The sequence below is a fragment of the Manis pentadactyla genome, chromosome 8, assembly GCF_030020395.1.
Source record: "Manis pentadactyla isolate mManPen7 chromosome 8, mManPen7.hap1, whole genome shotgun sequence".
Classification (NCBI taxonomy): Eukaryota; Metazoa; Chordata; class Mammalia; order Pholidota; family Manidae; genus Manis; species Manis pentadactyla.
The window spans coordinates 96,857,078-96,878,521 of record NC_080026.1 but is presented as its reverse complement, the minus strand read 5'-3'; the positions used below and the strand labels follow the sequence as shown (position 1 = coordinate 96,878,521).

Here is a 21,444-nt window from a genome sequence, read left to right as displayed (position 1 = left end):
TTATTTTTGATGAAGTGCAATTACTTTTTGTTGTTGCCTGTGCATTTGGAGTCCTTTTTTTTTTAAATGAAGACCATTTTGTTTCAATCAGCATTTTTTTTTCAAATCTGATCATTCTTGGGCCTCTATTGTTTCCTATACTTCTAAGTCTCTGCCAAACTTTCAGCATTGTTCCCTGTGTGTATAAATGCTTTTCATCTTTTTTATATGTGTCTTATAAATATAAGTTCTTATTAAAGAGTTTTCTGTGTGCTACACAATGTTTTTTTTTAAGGCTCCTCCCCATTTTCTTCCTAATCAAAGTCATTTGAGATTATAAAGTCAGAAGTGAGTTTTTTATTATATTCAATCCTCTCAAATTGTCTTTACTTCAAAAGTCTCATTCTTTGGAATCATATTTACCTCTTTAAAAGTTTAAAAGCTTGTCTTGTTAAAGCCTAGAGCATATATTTAAGTATTGCCAGTATGATCTTTCTTGACTATAAAGTATTCTTAAAGTATTAATTTCACCAGAGGATTCTCAGACTACCATACTGCTGACTATTATTTCATGTTATTTAAAGGGCTAGAGTAGCACTTTCCCTAGTTAATTCCTTTATCCTCTGGAAAATAAAACAGGCGATAGTGAAAATCTAAAACATAGATTTTAGTCAAATGAGACTACCAGCAGATACCTAGGAGTTCAAGACTTTACCTCTATTTCTTGCCATTGTGTCAGTTTGTGAATCGTAAACAATGTAGCATTTCCTTCAAACGGTTAGTGCCTTTGAAGATATTCACATATTATTCCTACCAATCACCAAGGTGATCTCATAAATTATTACCAGGTCAAATTTTATATTATTCTAGGCTACCCACACTGTTATCTTATTCACATACAACATCAGTTAACACAATCAAATTATGTTAGAACCACAGAATTAGAATCAGAATGGACTTCTGCCATAATTAATAACATCTTCACTTTACACACAAAAACCCTGAGATTCATTAAAGTTCTGTGATACTGCCCAGGTCAAATGAAGATACATCTACAGTCTTTTTTTTCCATTTCATGAATTTTGAAAATCTATAGTTTAAATAGGAGCTATAAATACTAAGTGAGAAAAAAATTTTCCACTAATGTAGAATGAAAGAAAACATATTCTTGGTAAAAAGAAAAAGTTGTGAAAGTTTAAATGAAATTCCATTTCATCACTTTCAAATATAATATACAAATATTAGCAGCAATGATATTATTAATAAATTTAATTAAAATTACAATTTACCAATATTTACTCATAATTTATTAGACTCAAACTTCGAAGAGCTCCTTAGTTTCATAAAACATTTATTTTAGACTAGATGTCCCTTACCTTAATCCACAGAAATTTCAGAGGAAAATGTTATTTTACTGGTCATAAAAGAAATTAGTTGATGTCAAGGGATCAGGGGGAAAGGTTGACTGAAAGGGGTTTTGGAAGTTTTTTATCCTGCCTGTGGTCTTGGTTACATGCCAAGCAGGCATTTGCAAAAGCTCACAGAAATGTCAAGTAAAAAGACTGAAATTTACCATATGCAAATTATAAACCTCAATAACCTAATCCTCTAAAAAACCAATTTTTAACTATGTAAGAAATTAGTATATGCTGAAGAAATACTGGAGGTAACTGAAATAGAGTAATCCAAATTGAGACACTTTTGTCGTATAATTCTCAAGTATATTTATGCAAATATTTCAGTTTTATTTATATACTTGTAAACTTATACACCACTGACAATCCAAAAAAGACCAGGTACTTAAAAAAAAAAAGTAACTCACTGTCTCATTTCCAAAAAGTATGTCAATATAAGGCATGATTTTCATCAATGAGTCCTTGTAGAACTGACTAATAAATGGTGCAGACAGATTCAATGTGAAAATTCTGTTGTTTTCAGAAGCATGGTGAGCCACTTTCAGTACTGATTCTGGGGAAACTGTAAGAAAAAAGCCCTGCAAAACAAAAATAAGGAGCAAAAATGAGAAACGCCATCCCCACAGTCACTCTCAGTGAGAACAAAAATATATACAACATACAAAAGCCTAATCAGTATAAACTTTAAAATACAATTGTAAATGCAAGGCAGAAAATAGCAGCATTTGATTAGGAGAAAAATTTGTTATATGAGTACAATATGCTCAATATGTGCCATTACATCAGAGTATAACATTGCTTATTTAATATTAGATTTGTATATTCAATACTGAAAGAATTCTGGGAATCTACATAAAAAATATTTCAAAGGTCTCATTCAAGACAGTAATTACCTTTAAATTAGAGAAATAGTGAAGGTAGATTGGATCCTTCTAGCTTCTTATAAATAGTTTGGATTCTTGTAAGTAACATGGTATTTATTTTAAAATGGAATTAGTTTATTAAGATCATAGCTTGTTACCACATGAAGCACCTAACTGAAATTTTTAGGAATATTCCAAATTAGAATTTTCAAATAATGAGAAAATAATTCCGTAATGGAACAGAAAAATATTTTAATTGAAGTACCTTGTCAGGAAAGGTATATTTTAAAATGCTATTTATCTGTATCTTAAATATTAACAAAAATCTTTAAAAATGTATTTATGCTTTCTAGATGAAAGTGTAAGTAAAGATATGGATGTTTACATAGGAAATTGGTTTGAATGGTGCACGAGTGAAGAACACAAAGGGCCTTGGCAGGTTAGGAGTGTGGTAGGTGGAGTGGAAATGGATGATGGGTAATAAAGCCTTCCTTGAAATAAAGGAATAACAAGCATGTACGAAAATTTAAAGGAAAGTTAATCTGAACAGCAACAATTCAGCACAGTCAATAAAAGCTGGCCCCTGTCTCTGTAAAAAGGAAGTCACACTGGGAGTTTCTTAGCAATTGTTTAAGATGTGGGAGACAAAGGAGAAAAGTGTCAAAAGATTATGAAGATTTTGATTCTGGTCCCACCATTAACAGAATAGAAAAATCCAAAACAAGACCAAGCTTAGGTAATGGAGTGTTTACTTGTGATCATACTTCATTTGAGGTGTTAAGGGATCTCCAAATATATACCAGAAAGCTGGATTCAGTGAATGACCATGGAATAAGGTGAAGGTAAAAGAGGGGCTGTAATTACCAAGGAAGAGAATATAGATGAAGAAGAGGGCAAAGGAAAGAATGGAGAAGAACAAAACTCAGAGAACAGGAAAACAAAACAGTGAAGAAGAGAACAAGAGGAAGGCAAATGAGGATAGCAGTAGTTTTAGAGAAATGCAACAAGAGAAATTCCAAAAAGTTAGTTAAAGGTACCCAATGCTATCAATGGGGAGAGAAAAAAAGGACTGAGCAAAAGTCACAGGATTTGATGATTAGAAGAAAGTACTTATGGTGTAAAGGTAAAAACAGACAGTTGTTAAAGAAAGAATGGAGAGAAAGTAAGGGTGAGGATAATAAATTACTTTGGAAGCTTTATCTGTGATTAATAATAGAATTATCTGAAGTTTACTAAGCAATTATTGTGTTGCAGGCACTATGCTAAAAGCTTTATGTGCATTAACTCCATGGTCATTTTTTTCCTTATATCAAATCTACAAGGTGGTTATTGTTATTCTCATTTTATGAATAAAGAAGGCAAGACTGGAAAGGTAAGAAATGTTCCCAAGTCATACAGCTTGTATGTGATGGAGGCTGGATTCAAATGACTCCAGGGATAAAGCCCCTTGTTTGAGCAGGTATCAGCGAATAAAAGGGCAAGGGCAGAAAGATATTTTTAGTGGGAGAAGGTGAGTGGGAGAGTTATTTTAAGAACAGGGAAAGTTGAGCATTTTTGCTTTTCAACCAAAAGATCTAGTGACCTAAGTGTCCATCAGTAGATGAATGGATAAAGAAGATGCGGTACATATACACAATGGAATATTATTCAGCCATAGGAAAACAAATCTTACCATTTGCAACAACATGGATGGAGCTATAGGGTATTATGCTCAGAGTGAAATAAGCCAGATGGAGAAAGACAAGTACCAAATGATTTCACTCATATGTGGAGTATAAGAACAAAGAAAAACTGAAGGAACAAAACAGCAGCAGAATCACAGAACCCAAGAATGAACTAACAGTTACCAAAGGGAAAGGGACTGGGGAGGATGGGTGGGAAGGGATGGATAAGAGCAGGGAAAAAGAAAGGGAGCATTAAGATTAGCATATATAATGTGGGGGGAAGCACGGGGAGGGCTGTGCAACACAGAAAAGACAAGTAGTGATTCTACAGCATCTTATTATGCTGATGGACAGTGACTGTAATGGGGTTTGTGGGGGGGACTTGGTTAAGGGGGGAACCTAGTAAACATAATGTTCTTCATGTAATTGTAGATTAATGATACCAAAAAAAAAAAAGCATCTAGTGGAGGATACAAAATGAAGAAGCAAGAGCAGGAGGATAATTAGAGAAAGGAACCAAATGAAGTGAGGGCAATGGGAGCCAGAGGGGAGAAGAGCAAGTTAACGAATGGAAGGAATAACCTTGGAAATTAAAGGAAATTTCCTTTAAAGTTACAAAAAAATATGTTGGAATACTTACAACTGAGGGACTAAATAAGCACTTCCATCATGCAAGCTTAAAGTTTAAAAAGAAAAAAATAAGTTTTTCCCATTACTTTCAAATTTCAAATTGAGTATTAAATGAATGATAAAAAATTAATTTTGTGGCTAAAGCTGAGATTCATCTTTGAAGGGTTTATTGCCTTTATAAACTCTGAGATATTAAGAGAAAATTTAACAGTGTAATTGTCTCTTATTTAAAATTTGGCTAGTGAATTTCTAAAGAAAATGTTTTCCTTTTACAGTAACATAACATTTTCTCATTTAAAAATTTCTTTAATTCTTTACAGATATTCAACTATTCCAGAAGGTAACAAGTCTTAGTCCTAGGTAACATTATTTTTTAAATGTTTCCATCTTATTTTTTTAACTAACTACCATGTCATTTGCAAACTGTGAGCATCCAAGCTGCTTCCTTTGCTATTTCTGTCACTTGGAGAATTAAAATGAACAGTTTATATAGCATCTTGTCTCCATAGTAATAGTATGTGCTTGCTTTTTAGTCTTTCATTTATGAGTTTAAAGCATCCCCTCCCCATTTCTCCCCAAAATGTTCCAGCATGTAATGAAAACCTCCCAGAGCTAGCATTCTGCCAGCTGTGGATTAACCACAGACAGCCATAGAATGGTCTACATAAATAGTAACCTGGTCAAATAATTAGGCTTCTCACCAACTTCAGACTGAAAATTTGATCTGGGCTAAAATACATCTGATTGTAATTTAAGGTACAGAACACTATGCCCCTGGAGTCTAAATTTGGCCTCATTCCAAATATGCGTAAGTTGTACTTGTGTTTTACTCCAAAATGGGACACAAAAGTATTGTGATGTGGATAGCATAACTTCTATTTTATTAATTTTATAGAGAATGTACAAAATACTATCAGCTTTTAAATGAGGCAAATTCACAATTTAAATTAATCCCATTTTTGAATGCTCTCTTGTTTTTCCTTAAGTAAATATTTAGTATTTAAACAATTTAGGATTTGTGCTCTGTTAGAGTGCAAAGTCTTAAAATTGATGCAAACCATAATTTTTCTTCCTAGATTTATATCCTTTGCTAGGCCATGTGTTCCAGACTGTAGTATCACCAAAAAGAAAAACAGTGCTATTATAAAAATTATTTTTTTTTCATGTGTCAGGCTTGCAATACAAACAGGCCAATAGTTTATATGGCTATAGTTGAGAAAAATACTCTATATAATCAGGAAAATCTTGGGTTTTCTAATTAGAGATCTCAGTCTACACAACAGCTAACCCTACTAATCTTTGTCCCTATGAGCAACCAAAAGCAAAGTAGATTCTAATACTTGGAGGTTGGATAAAACTAATCAGAATTGAGAGTGAAGGGAGAAAATTTTATCAACTAATATGGAAAAGAAAACAAAAAACAGAGGTAGGAGGGATTGGGAAAGACTTAAGGCAGAGCCAAAGAACCATTTAGCAGGGCCAGACTTATTGCTTCGAAGTCTCAAATAGATTAGTCATTCATCCACTCTAAGGATTTCTCAGGATAGTTTAAACACAGGGGAATTAAGAAATTACACTGTTCCATATACTAAGAGATAAGAAAAGAAATTACTCCTTTTTCTCTTTATATTATTTATCAGTGTTTACCTTATTCCCGGGCAATTACTTTTTTAACTGTCTTTACAAAAGAGCATAAACTCCTTTTATTATTTCCATTAACAATTATGTGAGGAATATGTGTGTTGTGTGTATGTACATACACATCTATGTAAATTTTAGGGACTTATAACTCTTGGAAGTATAAGAATATTGATTCAAAATGAAATAAAGCTATGCAAAGTAACCATGCCTTCTAATTATCAATTGTGAATACATACTGATGTATAAAAAAACCCAAAAACCCAAAGGCCTTTGTTTAAAAAAAAAAACTCTGATAGAATATAACAGAGCAGAAATAGATTAGATTATTTTGAAACATTCAGACCAGTGGATTTTAACCTATTTGGGCCTATGTACATACATATGCATAGAATTTTATATGCAGTGGCAATAGGGGGGAGTTAGTTACCCCTTAAGGCTCATCTATAAATAATGGGTAAGCATTAGATCTGAGTGAAGGTTAAGAACTTGTTAATTTAGTTTCTTTTCTTGCAAATACAGAGCCACATAAATTCCAGTTTGATTAAAGTTAAGCTTTCTTTTTCTTTTTTAAAAAACATAGACAATCTGTAATAAAACAGAAGTAAATATCAAACTTCTGGAGCGGGGATGACTTTCAAGCCTAAAGAGAGAAGATTATTTAAAGATTTACTATAGAAAAATTAAAACCTGCAGTTGCAATACCAGGTGGGGAAAACAAAATCAAACAAAAGACAAGGAAAAATGTATACAATAAATATGATGAAGCATTAATATCTCTATCAAGTCTATCAAGAACTTAAAAAATTGATTAAACAAACATTAGTACACCAATAGATAAATGAGCCAATAATACGAGAAAGCATTCCTTTGAAAGAGAAAGAGAAATACACTACTGAATAAATATATAGACAAATATTCCTCTCTATCAACTAAAGAAACAACATGGTAATAATGATGAAGGAAGGTTAGTGAAATTAAGAAATTAATATTGCTGCTGGGAAGGAAACTGAGTGTTTTTCAGAAAATAATTTGAAAATACACGAGGAACCATAAGCAAATTCATACTCTTTGTCCCAATAATTCTACTTCTGAGATTAAAGTAATAATCCAGAATAAGAGAGAACATTCATGACCATTCAGTATACTGCTTATTTCACTGAAAACCTGGGAACAATGTAAATATTCAATGATAGCGGAATAGTCAAGTAAGAACTGGCATATATACCCACTCTAAATATGGCTATTGATATATAAAAGGTGGCTAGTGCAACTTAAGACCTGAATTTCAAATTTTATTTAATTTTAATTTAAATCTAAGAGTCACATATAGCTAATGAACTCATACAATGTGGTTAATGTGGCTGTGGAACTGAAATTTTTAATTTAGTTAAAATTAAAAATGAAAATGGTGCAAAATCTTTTTCTGCTAAACACAATTTTAGTGTTTTGGTAGAACTACCTTTCATTTTAACTGTTGACAATTTAGTGGTTGAACTATATTATAAAGGTAAAATAGGCACCGATCTCAAAGACTTGGTATGAAAAAAATATACTTACAAATATAGTTAATAATTTTATATGACTATATGTTGAAATGAGAAATATTTTAGATAAGTTAAATAAAATATATTATTAATATTAATTTTACCTGTTTCTTTTTACTTTTTAATGTGGCTACTAGAAATTTTAGAATTGTATGTGTGGCTTGCATTATATTTCCATTGAACAGTGCTGTTCAGGAGGTGTGAAAGATATTAAAAATATGACTATGAAAACTAAGTGGTAAGGTAGAAAATGCTTATAACATACATGTTAAATGAAACATGACATACAAATAGTGTGTAAAAATACGGCTATAAACTATACTAAATCAATAGGAAAAAAACTAGAGAGAATACATCAAAATTAAAAATGATCAAATTTATGTAGAAAACTTATGGTTAATTTTAATATTTTTTATTTTTCAAAATTTTGTGATGTGGTTCAATTATCCTTCTGATAAAAACTGCTTAAAAGATAAAATGTTTTGTTCACTTGAAGTAAATCTCTGCACAAACAGATGTTTACAAATAGTAAGAAGCTTAATTCAATAAACAAGACTAAGAGCAGATAAACAGCTGAGAGTGAATCTACATTACTTGTTTGAGTAGACTGATGGTTGAAAAAGAAAAAAAAATGATATTAGTGACTCTGGTAAATATAAATCACTATTCATAGAATGCAAAAGAGGAAATAAAGAAGGATGTGTGGTAGCAGAAAAGTATTTGGACAACTAGAAAGCCACACCAAAGACTAGCACTGATGAAGGAGGGCTGAGAATACCAGATGCTGTCTCAAGATGTACCCGTTGTCTGTTCTAAAGAACATAATTAGTCTGTTTTCCATGCCATAACAAAGGTGCCATAGTAACACTAGTCAGAGAACTGGGTTTGAGAGAATGAATAAATTAGAAGCCAAAAATAACAACAACCATATAGCATGTTTTCTTTCTCTTAGTGGGTCCTGCATGGTTTGTGAATCTCCCAGAAAGTGTGAAATGTATTTTCTTGTAGGAGTGGGAAGAAAACATATGAATTCTAACAAAGCATAGTTCCAACCTGCTTGTGAGGAAAATACTGACTTTGACAACCACAAAGATAATGTATAAATCATTTATAATTACAATGTTACGATATACACTACTTCATACCAATGACAACAGAATCACTAAAGAAGAAAAACAAAACAAATATACTAGTGAATGCTGTAAAGCTATCAACACTAACTGAATGTAATGCATCAATGGAATAGAATAATTCACCCACGATCTTCCTGCCTATGTGCTCCTTTTGGAAGCATCAATTAAATCACCCATTCCACGGACATTTTAATCTTTTTAAGGATTAAATACCTGTAATTGTAACTGTACCATTAACAAAGAAGTCAGCTTTTCTTCCATCTGAAATAACCCCCTCAAAAAGCATGTAATAGGAGGCAACAAGATATAGCAGAAAGAAGATGGAATTTAGGGGGACACATAGCAAGTATTTTTCACAGCTTTGCTGAAAGTGAAAGGTAGTGTGAACCATTTTGGAAGTCCATTTCTAGGGGAAAAGGTAAGGAAAATGTGAATGTACACCATTATATAGAGATTAAAAGAAATGAACTAGAAATATATATATCAGATTGGACAAACTTTATAGTTCATACTTTTATTATTGTAAATATAATGTAATATAAACACATGTACATACCTCTAAAACAATATGCTACATTTTTCAAGGACACAGGACTCATATCAAACACATTAGAGTACCCATGGTGGGGAGAGGAAAGGGATTAGGGACCAGGACTGATATGAAAAATAACATACTAAGAGAGGAGTCATGCCTAAGCCTAATTACAATAATTTGATGAGATCTGGGAAGGATTCACTCAATTAGCAGCACTAGACAGTTTAAATAAACTAGTATACTTACTTTTAACAGTTTTGCTAATCTGACTACTTATTAACTATGTGATTTTGGGCTACATTATTTCCTAAGGCCCCACTGTCATCAACAGAAAAATGGGAATAGTGATACCTAACAAGGTGTGTTGGGAGAATTTAATGAATGCTTAAAACACGTATCTGACATGTTGTACACACTCTATAAATATTTACATCTTGTTAATATTATTTGTGGTAATATCAAGAAATTAGAACATTTTGTTGTGTTTTTCCATGAATAGTGACTTCTAGGTTATAGCTACCAGTTACAATGCTGAACAGAAGTATTTCTTGAACTTCAGAACACAGTTTGGTATTTCCTTTGAAATACAAATACATAAAGCAAAATCCATCATTCCATTTCCAAAAGCTCTCCCTGCCTCCTCGGCTTGATTTAATCATCCTATATCCTGCTGACGGATTAATCATCCTAATCACTCTTCTTTTCCTAGTAAATTAAATCCAAATGCCTCACACCCCAGCTTCCAAAGCTCTCTACAGCAGTACTCCAACTGACATAGTAAGCCAGCTGTAACCTCTACTACTCCACATGTCCTTGCTTCAGTAACAGAATGATTTGCTTCTCCCAAAATAAATCTTCTGAGTCTTTATGCTCTTCCTTCATCTGAAATGTTTAGTACATCTAACCTGTTGGAATTTTACCCAAGGTCCACTTAAAATCTAACTTTCATCCCAGACTTACTGCATTTCCACCAACAGATATACTCATTCCTCTTTGAACCTCCATATTATGTGATACTTTGAAATAAATAACCAAGAATATTTTATTTTACTTTATAAGCAACTTGCATTTGTCTTACTTTCCTAACTTGACTGTAATCTTAACAGTAAGAGTACTTTTTATGTTTCCTACAAAGCATAGTGTATAGTTAATTCAAAAAAATCAGATTAAACTTTTATTAAAACTGAATTCTCAAGTAACTGAAATGCTATTTTGAAAAAAGAAAAAAGGACTGCTTCATTTTCACATTAAGGGAAGAGTATATTCATTTGGGTCAGACAATTCTCTAGTTCAGAGGGTCTGAAACTTTCTCAGTTATAGCAAGCACCCTTGGTGTAAGTAATTTTTTCATGTTGCTAAGAGTTCTCTTTTTTAACAGTCAGGTCCAACCATCTTCATAAGTACTGATAATCTAACCAAATACCTACTCTGAAAAAATAATACATATAAATTGAAAGAAATATATACTTTTTACTTCATTCAAAATAACCACAATATTTAATGGGTTGGATGCTTTTGGGTACTGCACTACTCTTGAAACCTTGGATTTGAATTGAATAGTACAACCCTTGTTTCCTGTGTTGCACTGATTTTCAGGAAGTACCTGCTTTTTCTTAAATCACAGCAACCATTTCCACAGATAGGACATCCCAAAGGAATGTATTGCAATCTAGTGTTGAAACTGTGCATTACCCTGAGATAAAATATCGTGTGAGTTTGCCACAGTACCCTGGGGTATCTCAGTACACAGTTTGGGAACTGTGGCCCTAGTTGAAGAAAATACCTTGATAAGCATTTTTATTTGAGAGAGTTAAAGCCCTTCTTGGGCATGATTCAGAGTACTTAGAAAATGGAAGTAATTTACTCTGCATGAGGTAGTAGAAGTAATCTGAGTATAATGGTGGCATTGTGGAGAGCAGAAATGAGAGAATTTTATAAAGAGATGAACCCTAATTAGATGAAGGCAGCAGGGTGCCCTGAAGGTAAAGTACAGCCAATGAAAATTTGCCTAACAACTTTAGAATGCTCTTACCTAGTAGTCACTTTTGTTTCCTATCCTATGTAGTATTATAATATCTCTCCATTAACTTAAACATTCCATAAAAATTAGCACTTCACCTCCCAAATATATATAAATTTTTCTTTTAATGAAGTTTGAATCTAAGAATTATTATTATCTCTTTGTCCCTAAATCCAATATCTTATATCCCATCAATTTTAACTCTATAGTAACTCTCCTAACTGCCATCTTTGCTATTAATAACAACATATGTATTAATTTCCAGTTACTACAACTCTTATTACTACTTTTTAAACACTACTGTAAGTTTCCTATTTTGACAAAGTTTTTTACTCAAAAAGCTTAAATGGCTCGTTTCCTAAACAATATATCTCAAGTTCCTGAAATGGCATTAAAAGTCTTCTAAATCTGACAGTCATCTATCTATCTTTCCTATGTTATCTCTGATAATTCACCTTCATGAAACTCTTATTCTGACCACAAAAGGCTTCCAGCTACCATAAGTAGAAATCTTACATGTTCCTATATCCTTTCCTTTGCTGATGATACTCATTCACTCTCTAGAATCTGTTCTTCATCTTGTACTTGGTCAACAAAAGCAAGAGTTGGCAAATGTTTTCTGTTAAAGGTCAATAATAAATATTTTAGATTTGTAGGCCATATGATCTCTATTGCAAGTACTCAACTCTGCTGTTGTAGCACTAAAGCTATAGACAACACATAAAAAAAGTGAGGATTGTTTTATTACAATAAAACTTCATTCACAAGAACAGGAAGTGGGGGCCTAATATGGCCCACCCGACATACTTTGTTAACCCATGAGCTAAAAGAAAAGTTGGAAAGACATAGAACTAAGTGGAAATGAAAACTACCACAAAGTTAAAAAGAATGGTGGAGAGAATATTAACAGGAAATACAATGTAGGGTGGTAATGAGAGTTTGCTTCCTATTAATAATAAAAGGCATGAAGAAATTGAAAGTTAAAGCATGTTTAGAGATAGAAGAAAACTATATAGTTACATTTCCTAATATCCTTTCTTGAAATAAGGACATATGACTGTTTTCTGAGGCTAGCACTAAATCAACACAAGTCCCTTATATTTAAGTATAACACCCCATTTCCATAGGGTACTATATTATCTTGTTTTAGTTGTTGTTGTTCTCCATCTCCAACCCTCAGTCCTACTCAGCATTTCTCCTTGATACCTCTGAAGAGAACTGTTGAAAATAGACCCTCAAGTTTCCATAAACAGGACAGGATCATTTATAGAACTTTTATACCCTGGGGGTTCTTGACTATTAGAAGAAACAAACATTGTCAAGTGATGGGATGTGCTAATAAAACTAAACAATTTTTTTGAAGACACTTTTTGAATTAAAAAAAACACACAATCACTGTAGAAGCTTAGGATTCACTAACCAGGCAACTCTGGAGTAGACTTAGAATATAGGGTAGCTTCTTTGATTGCCAAAATAATCCAGTGAATAGTACTCTTCTAATTCAAACATTGGCCTGTTTTTTTGGCAGATTATTGAAATAAACACCACTATTCCCATATTTTAAAGTAAGTGGCTGAAATGATTTAGGTTTGTCTTTAATTTTATATAAAATATCAAAAATATCAACAGATAATAAAACAGGATGTGATGATTTTCTTTGTATTATTAATATACAATTACATAAGAAACATTATGGTTACTAGACTCCCCCTTTTATCAAGTCCCCACCACATACCCCATTACAGTCACTGTCTGTCAGCATAGTAAGAAGCTATAGAATCACTACTTGTCTTCTCTGTGTTGTACAGCCCTTCCCTTATTCCCCTCACCACTGCTACATTATGTGTGCTAATCATAATACCCCCTTATCCCCCTTATCCCTCCCTTCCCATCCATTTTACCCAGTCCCTTTCCCTTTGGTAACTGTTAGTCCATTCTTGGGTACTGTGAGTCTGCTGCTGTTTTGTTCCTTCAGTTTTTGCTTTGTTCTTATACTCCACAGATGAGTGAAATCATTTGATACTTGTCTTTCTCCACCTGGCTTATTTCAGTGAGCATAATACCCTCTAGCTCCAACCATGTTGTTGCAAATGGTAGGATTTGTTTTCTTCTTATGGCTGAATAATATTCCATTGTGTATATGTACCACATCTTCTTTATCCACTCATCTACTGATGGACACTTAGGTTGCTTCCATTTCTTGGTTATTGCAAATAGTGCTGCGATAAACATGGGGGTGCATATGACTTTTTGAGACTGGCAAACTGAATTCTTAGGGTAAATTCCTAGGAGTGGAATTGCTGGGTCAAATGGTATTTCTATTTTGAGTTTTTTGAGGAACCTCCATACTTCTTTCCACAATGGTTGAACTAATTTACATTCCCACCAGCAGTGTAGGAGGGTTCCCCTTTCTCCACAACCTCACCAACATTTGTTGTTGTTTGTCTTTTGGACGGTGGCCATCCTAACTTGTTCATGTTGCTTTTGTTTCCCTTGCTCGGGGAGATATGTTCATGAAGAAGTTGCTCATGTTTATGTCCAAGAGATTTTTGCCTATGTTTTTTTCTAAGAGTTTTATGGTTTCATGACTTAAATTCAGGTCTTTGATCCATTTTGAGCTTACCTTTGTGTATGGAGTTAGACAGTAATCCAGTTTCATTCTCTTACATGTAGCTGTCCAGTTTTGCCACCAGCAGCTGTTGAAGAGGCTGCCATTTCCCCAATGTATATTCATGGCTCCTTTATCTTATATGAATTGACCATACATACTTGGGTTTATATCTGGGCTTTCAGTCTGTTCCATTGGTCTATGGGTCTGTTCTTGTGCCAGTGCCAAATTATCTTGATTACTGTGGCTTTGTAGTAGAGCTTGAAGTCAGGGAGCATAATTGCCCCTGCTTTATTCTTCCTTCTCAGGATTGCTTTGGCTATTCAGGGTCTTTTGTGGTTCTATATGAATTTTAGAACTATTTGCTCTAGTTCATTGAAGAATGCTGTTGGTATTTTGATAGGGATTGCATTGAACCTATAGATTGCTTTAGGCAGGATGGCCATTTTGACAATATTAATTCTTCCTATCCATGGGCATGGGATGTGTTTCCATTTATTGGTTTCTTCTTGAATTTCTCAAGATGTGATAATTTTTAAAGAATGACTGAACTAGAAATTTAGATACTCAAATTCTGGTGTAGATTTTAGATAAGCTACTTTGAAAGATTTGAGTGATACATTTAATCTTGCTAAACTTCAGTGTCCCCATTTATAAAAAGCACACAGGAGATCAGGTAAATGATCTTGTGCATCACTTCCATCTTGAAAATTTTAGAATTCAGTTAGGCTTGAAAGTATTTTTTCAATTGGAATGAAATTCACATAACAAAATTAACCATTTTAAAGTGAACAATTCAATACTGTTTAGTACATTCAAAATGTAGAGCAATGATCACATCTATCTAGTTTCAAAACATTTTTTTCACCCCAAAGAGAAACCCCCTACTCATTAACAGTTACTTCACATTGCCTGTAGCCCCTGGCAACCACCAACATACTTTTATTTCTATAGATTTACCTATTCTGGATATTTCATATAAAGGGAATCACACATTATGTGAGTTTTTATGTCTGGTTTCTTTCACTTAGCATAATATTTTTGAAGTTCATTCAAGTTGAGGTATGTAGATATTTGATTCCTTTTTATGGCCAATAATATTCCATTGCATGGGTATATCACAATATGTTTACCTATCTGTCTGGTTATGGACATTAGGCTTAATTCCATAACTAAATTTTTTGGTATAATATTTTTAGAAGGAATAAATAACAAATACATGTATGTATTAAAGAATGCACTTTAAGAAATACTTAAGGGGGATATTCTGAAGGGGTGGGTCTCTTTCATTCAGCAATTGACAAATCTTAGTGAGTCAGAAATGCAACTAATTTTAACTTGTGGTTCATATAACTAATTGACGTTTTGGTGAAAAAACAAAAACAAAAACAAAAACAAAATTCTACCTACAGGAGAAAAATTGATGAAATACAAAGGTCAGGCTCTGAAAGAGGAATAATAGAGAACACAAATAATCTTTAAGCACGTACACTGAGATGGTTGTTCTTTTTGGACATATTTAATCTTAAAGTGATCTTATTTACTTAAAGGAATGTAAAAAACAGTGATTTATCCCCACTACTACTGGACACAATTGTTTAAAATCTGAGTTCAAGGATGGAAAAAATACAACTATTTTTCTGATTGTTTTGGCTTTAAGTTTACATTGTTTGTTTTTATGAAAGTATACTTTATAAATGGAAAATAAGCTGAAAGCTAATGTTTTATCATTCTAAGCAGTCATTGTTCCTATTTTGGTAAGCCAAATTTCAAGCCATTTTCTGTGACACAACGAAGAACTAAACTGTCAGTAAGTGCGCTTATATTGACCCTGACATTTTCTTCTTAGGTGCTGCCAGCATGTCAGAAGGAAAGGATTGCATTTAGACTTGAATAATTTCTTTACTGCTGAAGCCAATCCCGACTGCTGCCTGATTAGTATCTAGCTGCTCACAACAGTAGCACAAGAAGTCAAGAAGGTTTAGATAGCCTTTGACACTACATATGAAAACTTGATGATGTCAGAAGCTTTGTATGTTAACTAAGTATTATTTTTCAGTTCACATATTATTCAAACATTGTCTTCTGGGCTATTAGGTTATATGACTTGATATAATTTTTAAAATAAGAAAAGTGACTAAAATGCACTTTTAACACTGCAGTAGTGCTTGAAGAATAGTTCCTGAATCAGCAGCTATAGAATCATCAGAAACATGGTAAAAATGAATCAGAAACTGGGTGTGACACAGTACTCTGTTTTCACAAGCCTCCCAGGTGAGTGTGATGCACGTTAAAGTATGAAAACCACTGATCTAGAATACAGAAATATCCATTAAGACTTATATCCAGGAGGATCACAGGAAGATGGCAGTTTGAGTAGTTCAGAGGAAATCTCATCCCCAAACACATATATATTTAGGAAAATACAATAAATACAACAATTCCTAAAAGAGACACCAGTGGATGCAGTGCAACAGCTAGCATACACCTACATCTGTGAGAACTCAACATCACATGAAGGGGGTAAGATACAAGCTGCGGCCAGGCGGGACCCGAATGCTCCCCCACCCCAAAAGCAGTCGGAAAGAAAGGAGTCAGAACAGGGAGAGAGTGAAAGCCTAGGACTGCTAAACAACCAGCTCTAGAAATCCACACCCGGAACGCAGACACAAGGTGCATGGGGTGCTGGATATTAGAGAAACGGAAAAGCAAAATCTGTGGGAAGTTCCCCGCAACCAGCACCCCTGTGACAAAAGAAAAGCGAGTGCTTTCTGCAAGTCTTAAAGAAACGGGGACGCCATAGCTGGAGGAAGTTGTCCTGGCACAATTAGCCAGCAGTTGGAAATCCGGGGGAAACTTAGGCGCCCTAAACCCCAGGGAGGCAGTGCAACTCTGAAGCCCCTCATGGCACTAAGCAGCCTGCCAGTCATTCCTCCAACTGGCATGGATCCCGACACACTGGCACAGTAGCGGGAGAGTGGCAGCGCGTGGCAGGGATGGCGGCGCCGGAAGGGACTGGGAGCAGATCCGTGCACCAATGGCGCCAGAGGAGATGAGGAGAGGCTTGTGTGAGCCCACAGCTGCACGACTGAGCAGCCCGGGTGCGGCTCACACGTACCAGTGGCAGTGGAGCCAGAGGAGCCTGTGCGCACCTGCAGCATTGCCAGAGGGAACAGGTGTGCTCCCAGAAGCTGACTGAAATCCCAGCCCAAGGCACAGCCACCTGGGCCAGACCCAAAGGCTGCTGATGGCACAGAGCTGCCCGGCAGGGGCACTGCTAGCATGGAGGAGCACACCGGGCATGCCTGCCACTCTCCGCAGGGCTCTGTGCAGCTCTGACGGAGACCCCGCCCACAGCAGCTTAGGGGACTAACCCAGTGGCTGCTCCAGGAGTGCGGGTAACCGTCACAGGCAGCGGAGAAGGGCAAGGCATCCAGCAAGCTGGAAAGGACTTTCTTTTCCCAGCTGACACACCCGCAACCTGCCTACAGCCACCGCTATCACCATAATAAGGCAAAAAAATTTAGTCCAGTCCAAGATAGTTCAAACAACACCTGAGAAAGGATATGCAGAGGCAGACCTAACCAGTCTTCCTGAAAAAGAATTCAAAATAAAAATCATAAACATGCTGACAGAGCTGCAGAGACATATGCAAGAGCTAAGGGATGAAGTCCGGAGGGAGATTACAGACGTCCGGAGGGAGATTACAGAAGTGAAACAATCTCTGGAAGGATTTATAAGCAGAATGGATAAGATGCAAGAGGCCATTGATGGAATAGAAACCAGAGAAAAGGAACACATAGAAGCTGATGCAGAGAGAGATAAAAGGATCTGCAGGAATGAAACAATATTAAGAGAACTGTGCGACCAATCCAAAAGGAACAATATCTGCATTATAGGGGTACCAGAGGAAGAAGAGAGAGAAAAAGGGATAGAAAGTGTCTATGAAGAAATAATTGCTGAGAACTTCCCCAAACTGGGTGAGGAAATAGTTGCTCAGACTACGGAGGCACACAGAACTCCCGAGGGACTGGACCCAAAGAGGACAACACCAAGACACATGATAATTAAAATGGCAAAGATCAAGGACAAGCACAGAGTATTAAAGGCAGCTAGAGAGAGAAAAAAGGTCACCTACAAAGGAAAAACCATCAGACTACCATCAGACTTCTCAACAGAAACCTTACAGGCCAGAAGAGAATGGCATGATATATTTAATGCAATGAAACAGAAGGGCCGTGAAACAAGGATACTGTATCCAGCACGATTATCATTTAAATATGAAGGAGAGATTAAACAATTCCCAGACAAGCAAAAGTTGAGGGAACTTACCTCCCAGAAACCACCTCTACAAGGTATCTTAGAGGGACTGCTCTAGATGGGAGCACTCCTAAAAAGAGCACAGAACAAAACACCCAACATATGTAGAATGGAAGAGGAGGAAAAAGAAGGGAAAGAAATAATTATCAGACTGTGTTTACAACAGCTCAATAAATGAGTTAAGTCAGACAGTAAGGTAGTAAACAAGCTAACTTTGAACCTTTGGTAACCACAAATCTAAAGCCTGCAATGGCAATAAGTATATATCTTTCAATAATCACCCTAAATGTAAATGGACTGAATGCACCAATGAAAAGACACAGAGTAATAGAATAGATAAAAAAGCAAGGCCCATCTATATGCTGCTTACAAGAGACTCACCTCAAACCCAAAGACATGCACAGATTAAAAGTCAAGGGATGGAGAAAGATATTTCATACAAACAACAGGGAGGAAAAAGCAGGTGTTGCAATACTAGTATCAGAGAAAATAGACTTCAAATTAAAGAAAGTAACAAGAGATAAAGAAGGACATTACATAATGATAAAAGGCTCAGTCCAACAAGAGGATATAACCATTATAAACATATATGCACCCAATACAGGAGCACCAATATATGTGAAACAAATACTAACAGAATTAAAGGAGGAAAGAGAATGCAATGCATTCATTTTGGGAGACTTTTACACACCTCTCACTCCAAAGGACAGATCCACCAGACAGAAAATAAGTAAAGACGCAGAGGCACTGAACAACACACTAGAACAGATGGACCTAAGAGACATCTATAGGACTCGACATCCAAAAGCAACAGGATACACATTCTTCTCAAGTTCCCATGGAACATTCTTGAGAATAGACCACATACCAGGCCACAAAAAGAGCCTCAGTAAATTCCAAAAGATTGAAATCCTACCAACCAATGTTTCCGACCACAAAGGTATTAAACTAGAAATAAATTGTACAAAGAAAGCAAAAAGGCTCACAAACACATGGAGGATTAACAACATGCTCCTAAACAATCAATGGATCAACGACCAAATTAAAATGGAGATCCAGCAGTATATGGAAACAAATGACAACAACAACACTAAGCCCCAACTTCTGTGGGACGCAGCAAAAGCAGTCTTAAGAGGAAAGTATATAGCAATCCAGGCATATTTAAAGAAGGAAGAACAATCCCAAATGAATGGTCTAATGTCACAATTATTGAAATTGGAAAAAGAAGAACAAATGAGGCCTAAGGTCAGCAGAGGGACATAATAAAGATCAGAGAAGAAATAAACAAAATTGAGAAGAATAAAACAATAGAAAAAATCAATGAAACCATGAGCTGGTTCTTTGAGAAAATAAACAAAATAGATAAGCCTCTAGCCAGACTTATTAAGAGAAAAAGAGAGTCAACACACATCAACAGAATCAGAAACGAGAAAGGAAAAATCACGACGGACCCCACAGAAATACAAAGAATTATTAGAGAATACTAAGAAAACCTATATGCTAACAAGCTGGAAAACCTAGGAAAAATGGACAACTTCCTAGAAAAATACAACCTTCCAAGACTGACCCCGAAAGAAACCGAAAATCTAAACAGACCAATTACCAGCAACAAAATTGAAGCAATAATCAAAAAACTACCAAAGAACAAAACCCCCGGGCCAGATGGATAAACCTCGGAATTTTATCAGACATACAGAGAAGACTAACACCCATTCTCCTTAAAGTTTTCCAAAAAATAGAAGAGGAGGGAATACTCCCAAACTCATTCTATGAAGCTAACATCACCCTAATACCAAAACCAGGTAAAGACACCACCAAAAAAGAAAATTACAGTCCAATATCCCCGATGAATGTAGATGCAAAAATACTCAACAAAATATTAGCAAACTGAATTCAAAATTACATCAAGATGATCATACACCATGACCAAGTGGGATTCATCCCAGGGATGGAAGGATGGTACAGCATTTGAACATCCATCAACATCATCCACCACATCAACAAAAAAGAAGGACAAAAACCACATGATTATCTCCATAGATGCTGAAAAAGCATTTGACAAAATTCAACATCCATTTATGATAAAAACTCTCAACAAAATGGGCATACAGGGCAAGTACCTCAACATAATAAAGGCCATATATGATAAACCCACAGCTAATATCATACTGAACAGCAAGAGGCTGAAAGCTTTTCCTCTGCGATTGGGAACAGGACAGGGATACCCACTCTCCCCACTGTTATTCAGCGTGGTACTGGAGGTCCTAGCCATGGCAATCAGACAAATAAAAGAAATAAAAGGAATCCAGATTGGTAAAGAAGAAGTCAAATTGTCACTATTTGCAGGTGACATGATATTGTACATAAAAAACCCTAAAGACTCCACAGCAAAATTACTAGAAGTAATATTGGAATTCAGCAAAGTTGCAGGATACAAAATTAACACAAAGAAATCTGTAGCTTTCCTATACACTAACAATGAACAAATAGAAAGAGAAATCAGGAAAACAATTCTATTCACAATAGCATCTAAAAGAATAAAATATCTGGGAATAAATCTAACCAAGGAAGTGAAAGACCTATACCCTGAAAACTACAAGACATTCTTAAGAGAAATTAAAGAGGTCACTAACAAATGGAAACTCATCCCATGCTCCTGGCTAGGAAGAATTAATATCATCAAAATGGCCATCCTGCCCAAAGCAGGATGCAATCCCTATCAAATTACCAACAGCATTCTTCAATGATTTGATGCAATCCCTATCAAATTACCAACAGCATTCTTCAATGAACTGGAACAAATAGTTCAAAAATTCATATGGAACCATCAAAGACCCCAAATAGCCAAAGCAATCCTGCGAAGGAAGAATAAAGTGGGGGGTATCTCGCTCCCCAACTTCAAGCTCTACTACAAAGCCACAGTAATCAAGACAATTTGGTACTGGCATAAGAACAGAGCCACAGACCAGTGGAACAGAATAGAGACTCCAGACATTAACCCAAACATATATGGCCAATTAATATACGATAAAGGAGCCATGGACATACAATGGGGAAATGACAGTCTCTTCAACAGATGGTGCTGGCAAAAG

General features: G+C 35.2%; 1 protein-coding gene across 4 annotated transcripts in view; it reads right to left on the bottom strand.

Annotated features, from left to right (window-relative positions):
* The window catches only part of ADK (adenosine kinase), a 577,911-nt gene that overhangs the window by 179,633 nt on the left and 376,834 nt on the right, over positions 1–21,444 (bottom strand). For 3 of the 4 annotated variants that reach the window (XM_036928604.2, XM_036928602.2, XM_036928603.2), the window contains exon 7: positions 1,802–1,972. The exons of the other annotated variant lie outside the window; for it this stretch is intronic. In XM_036928604.2, the coding sequence (XP_036784499.1) occupies positions 1,802–1,972 (171 nt within the window). The remainder of the gene's footprint in view (positions 1–1,801; positions 1,973–21,444) is intronic. 4 annotated transcript variants of the gene reach the window in all.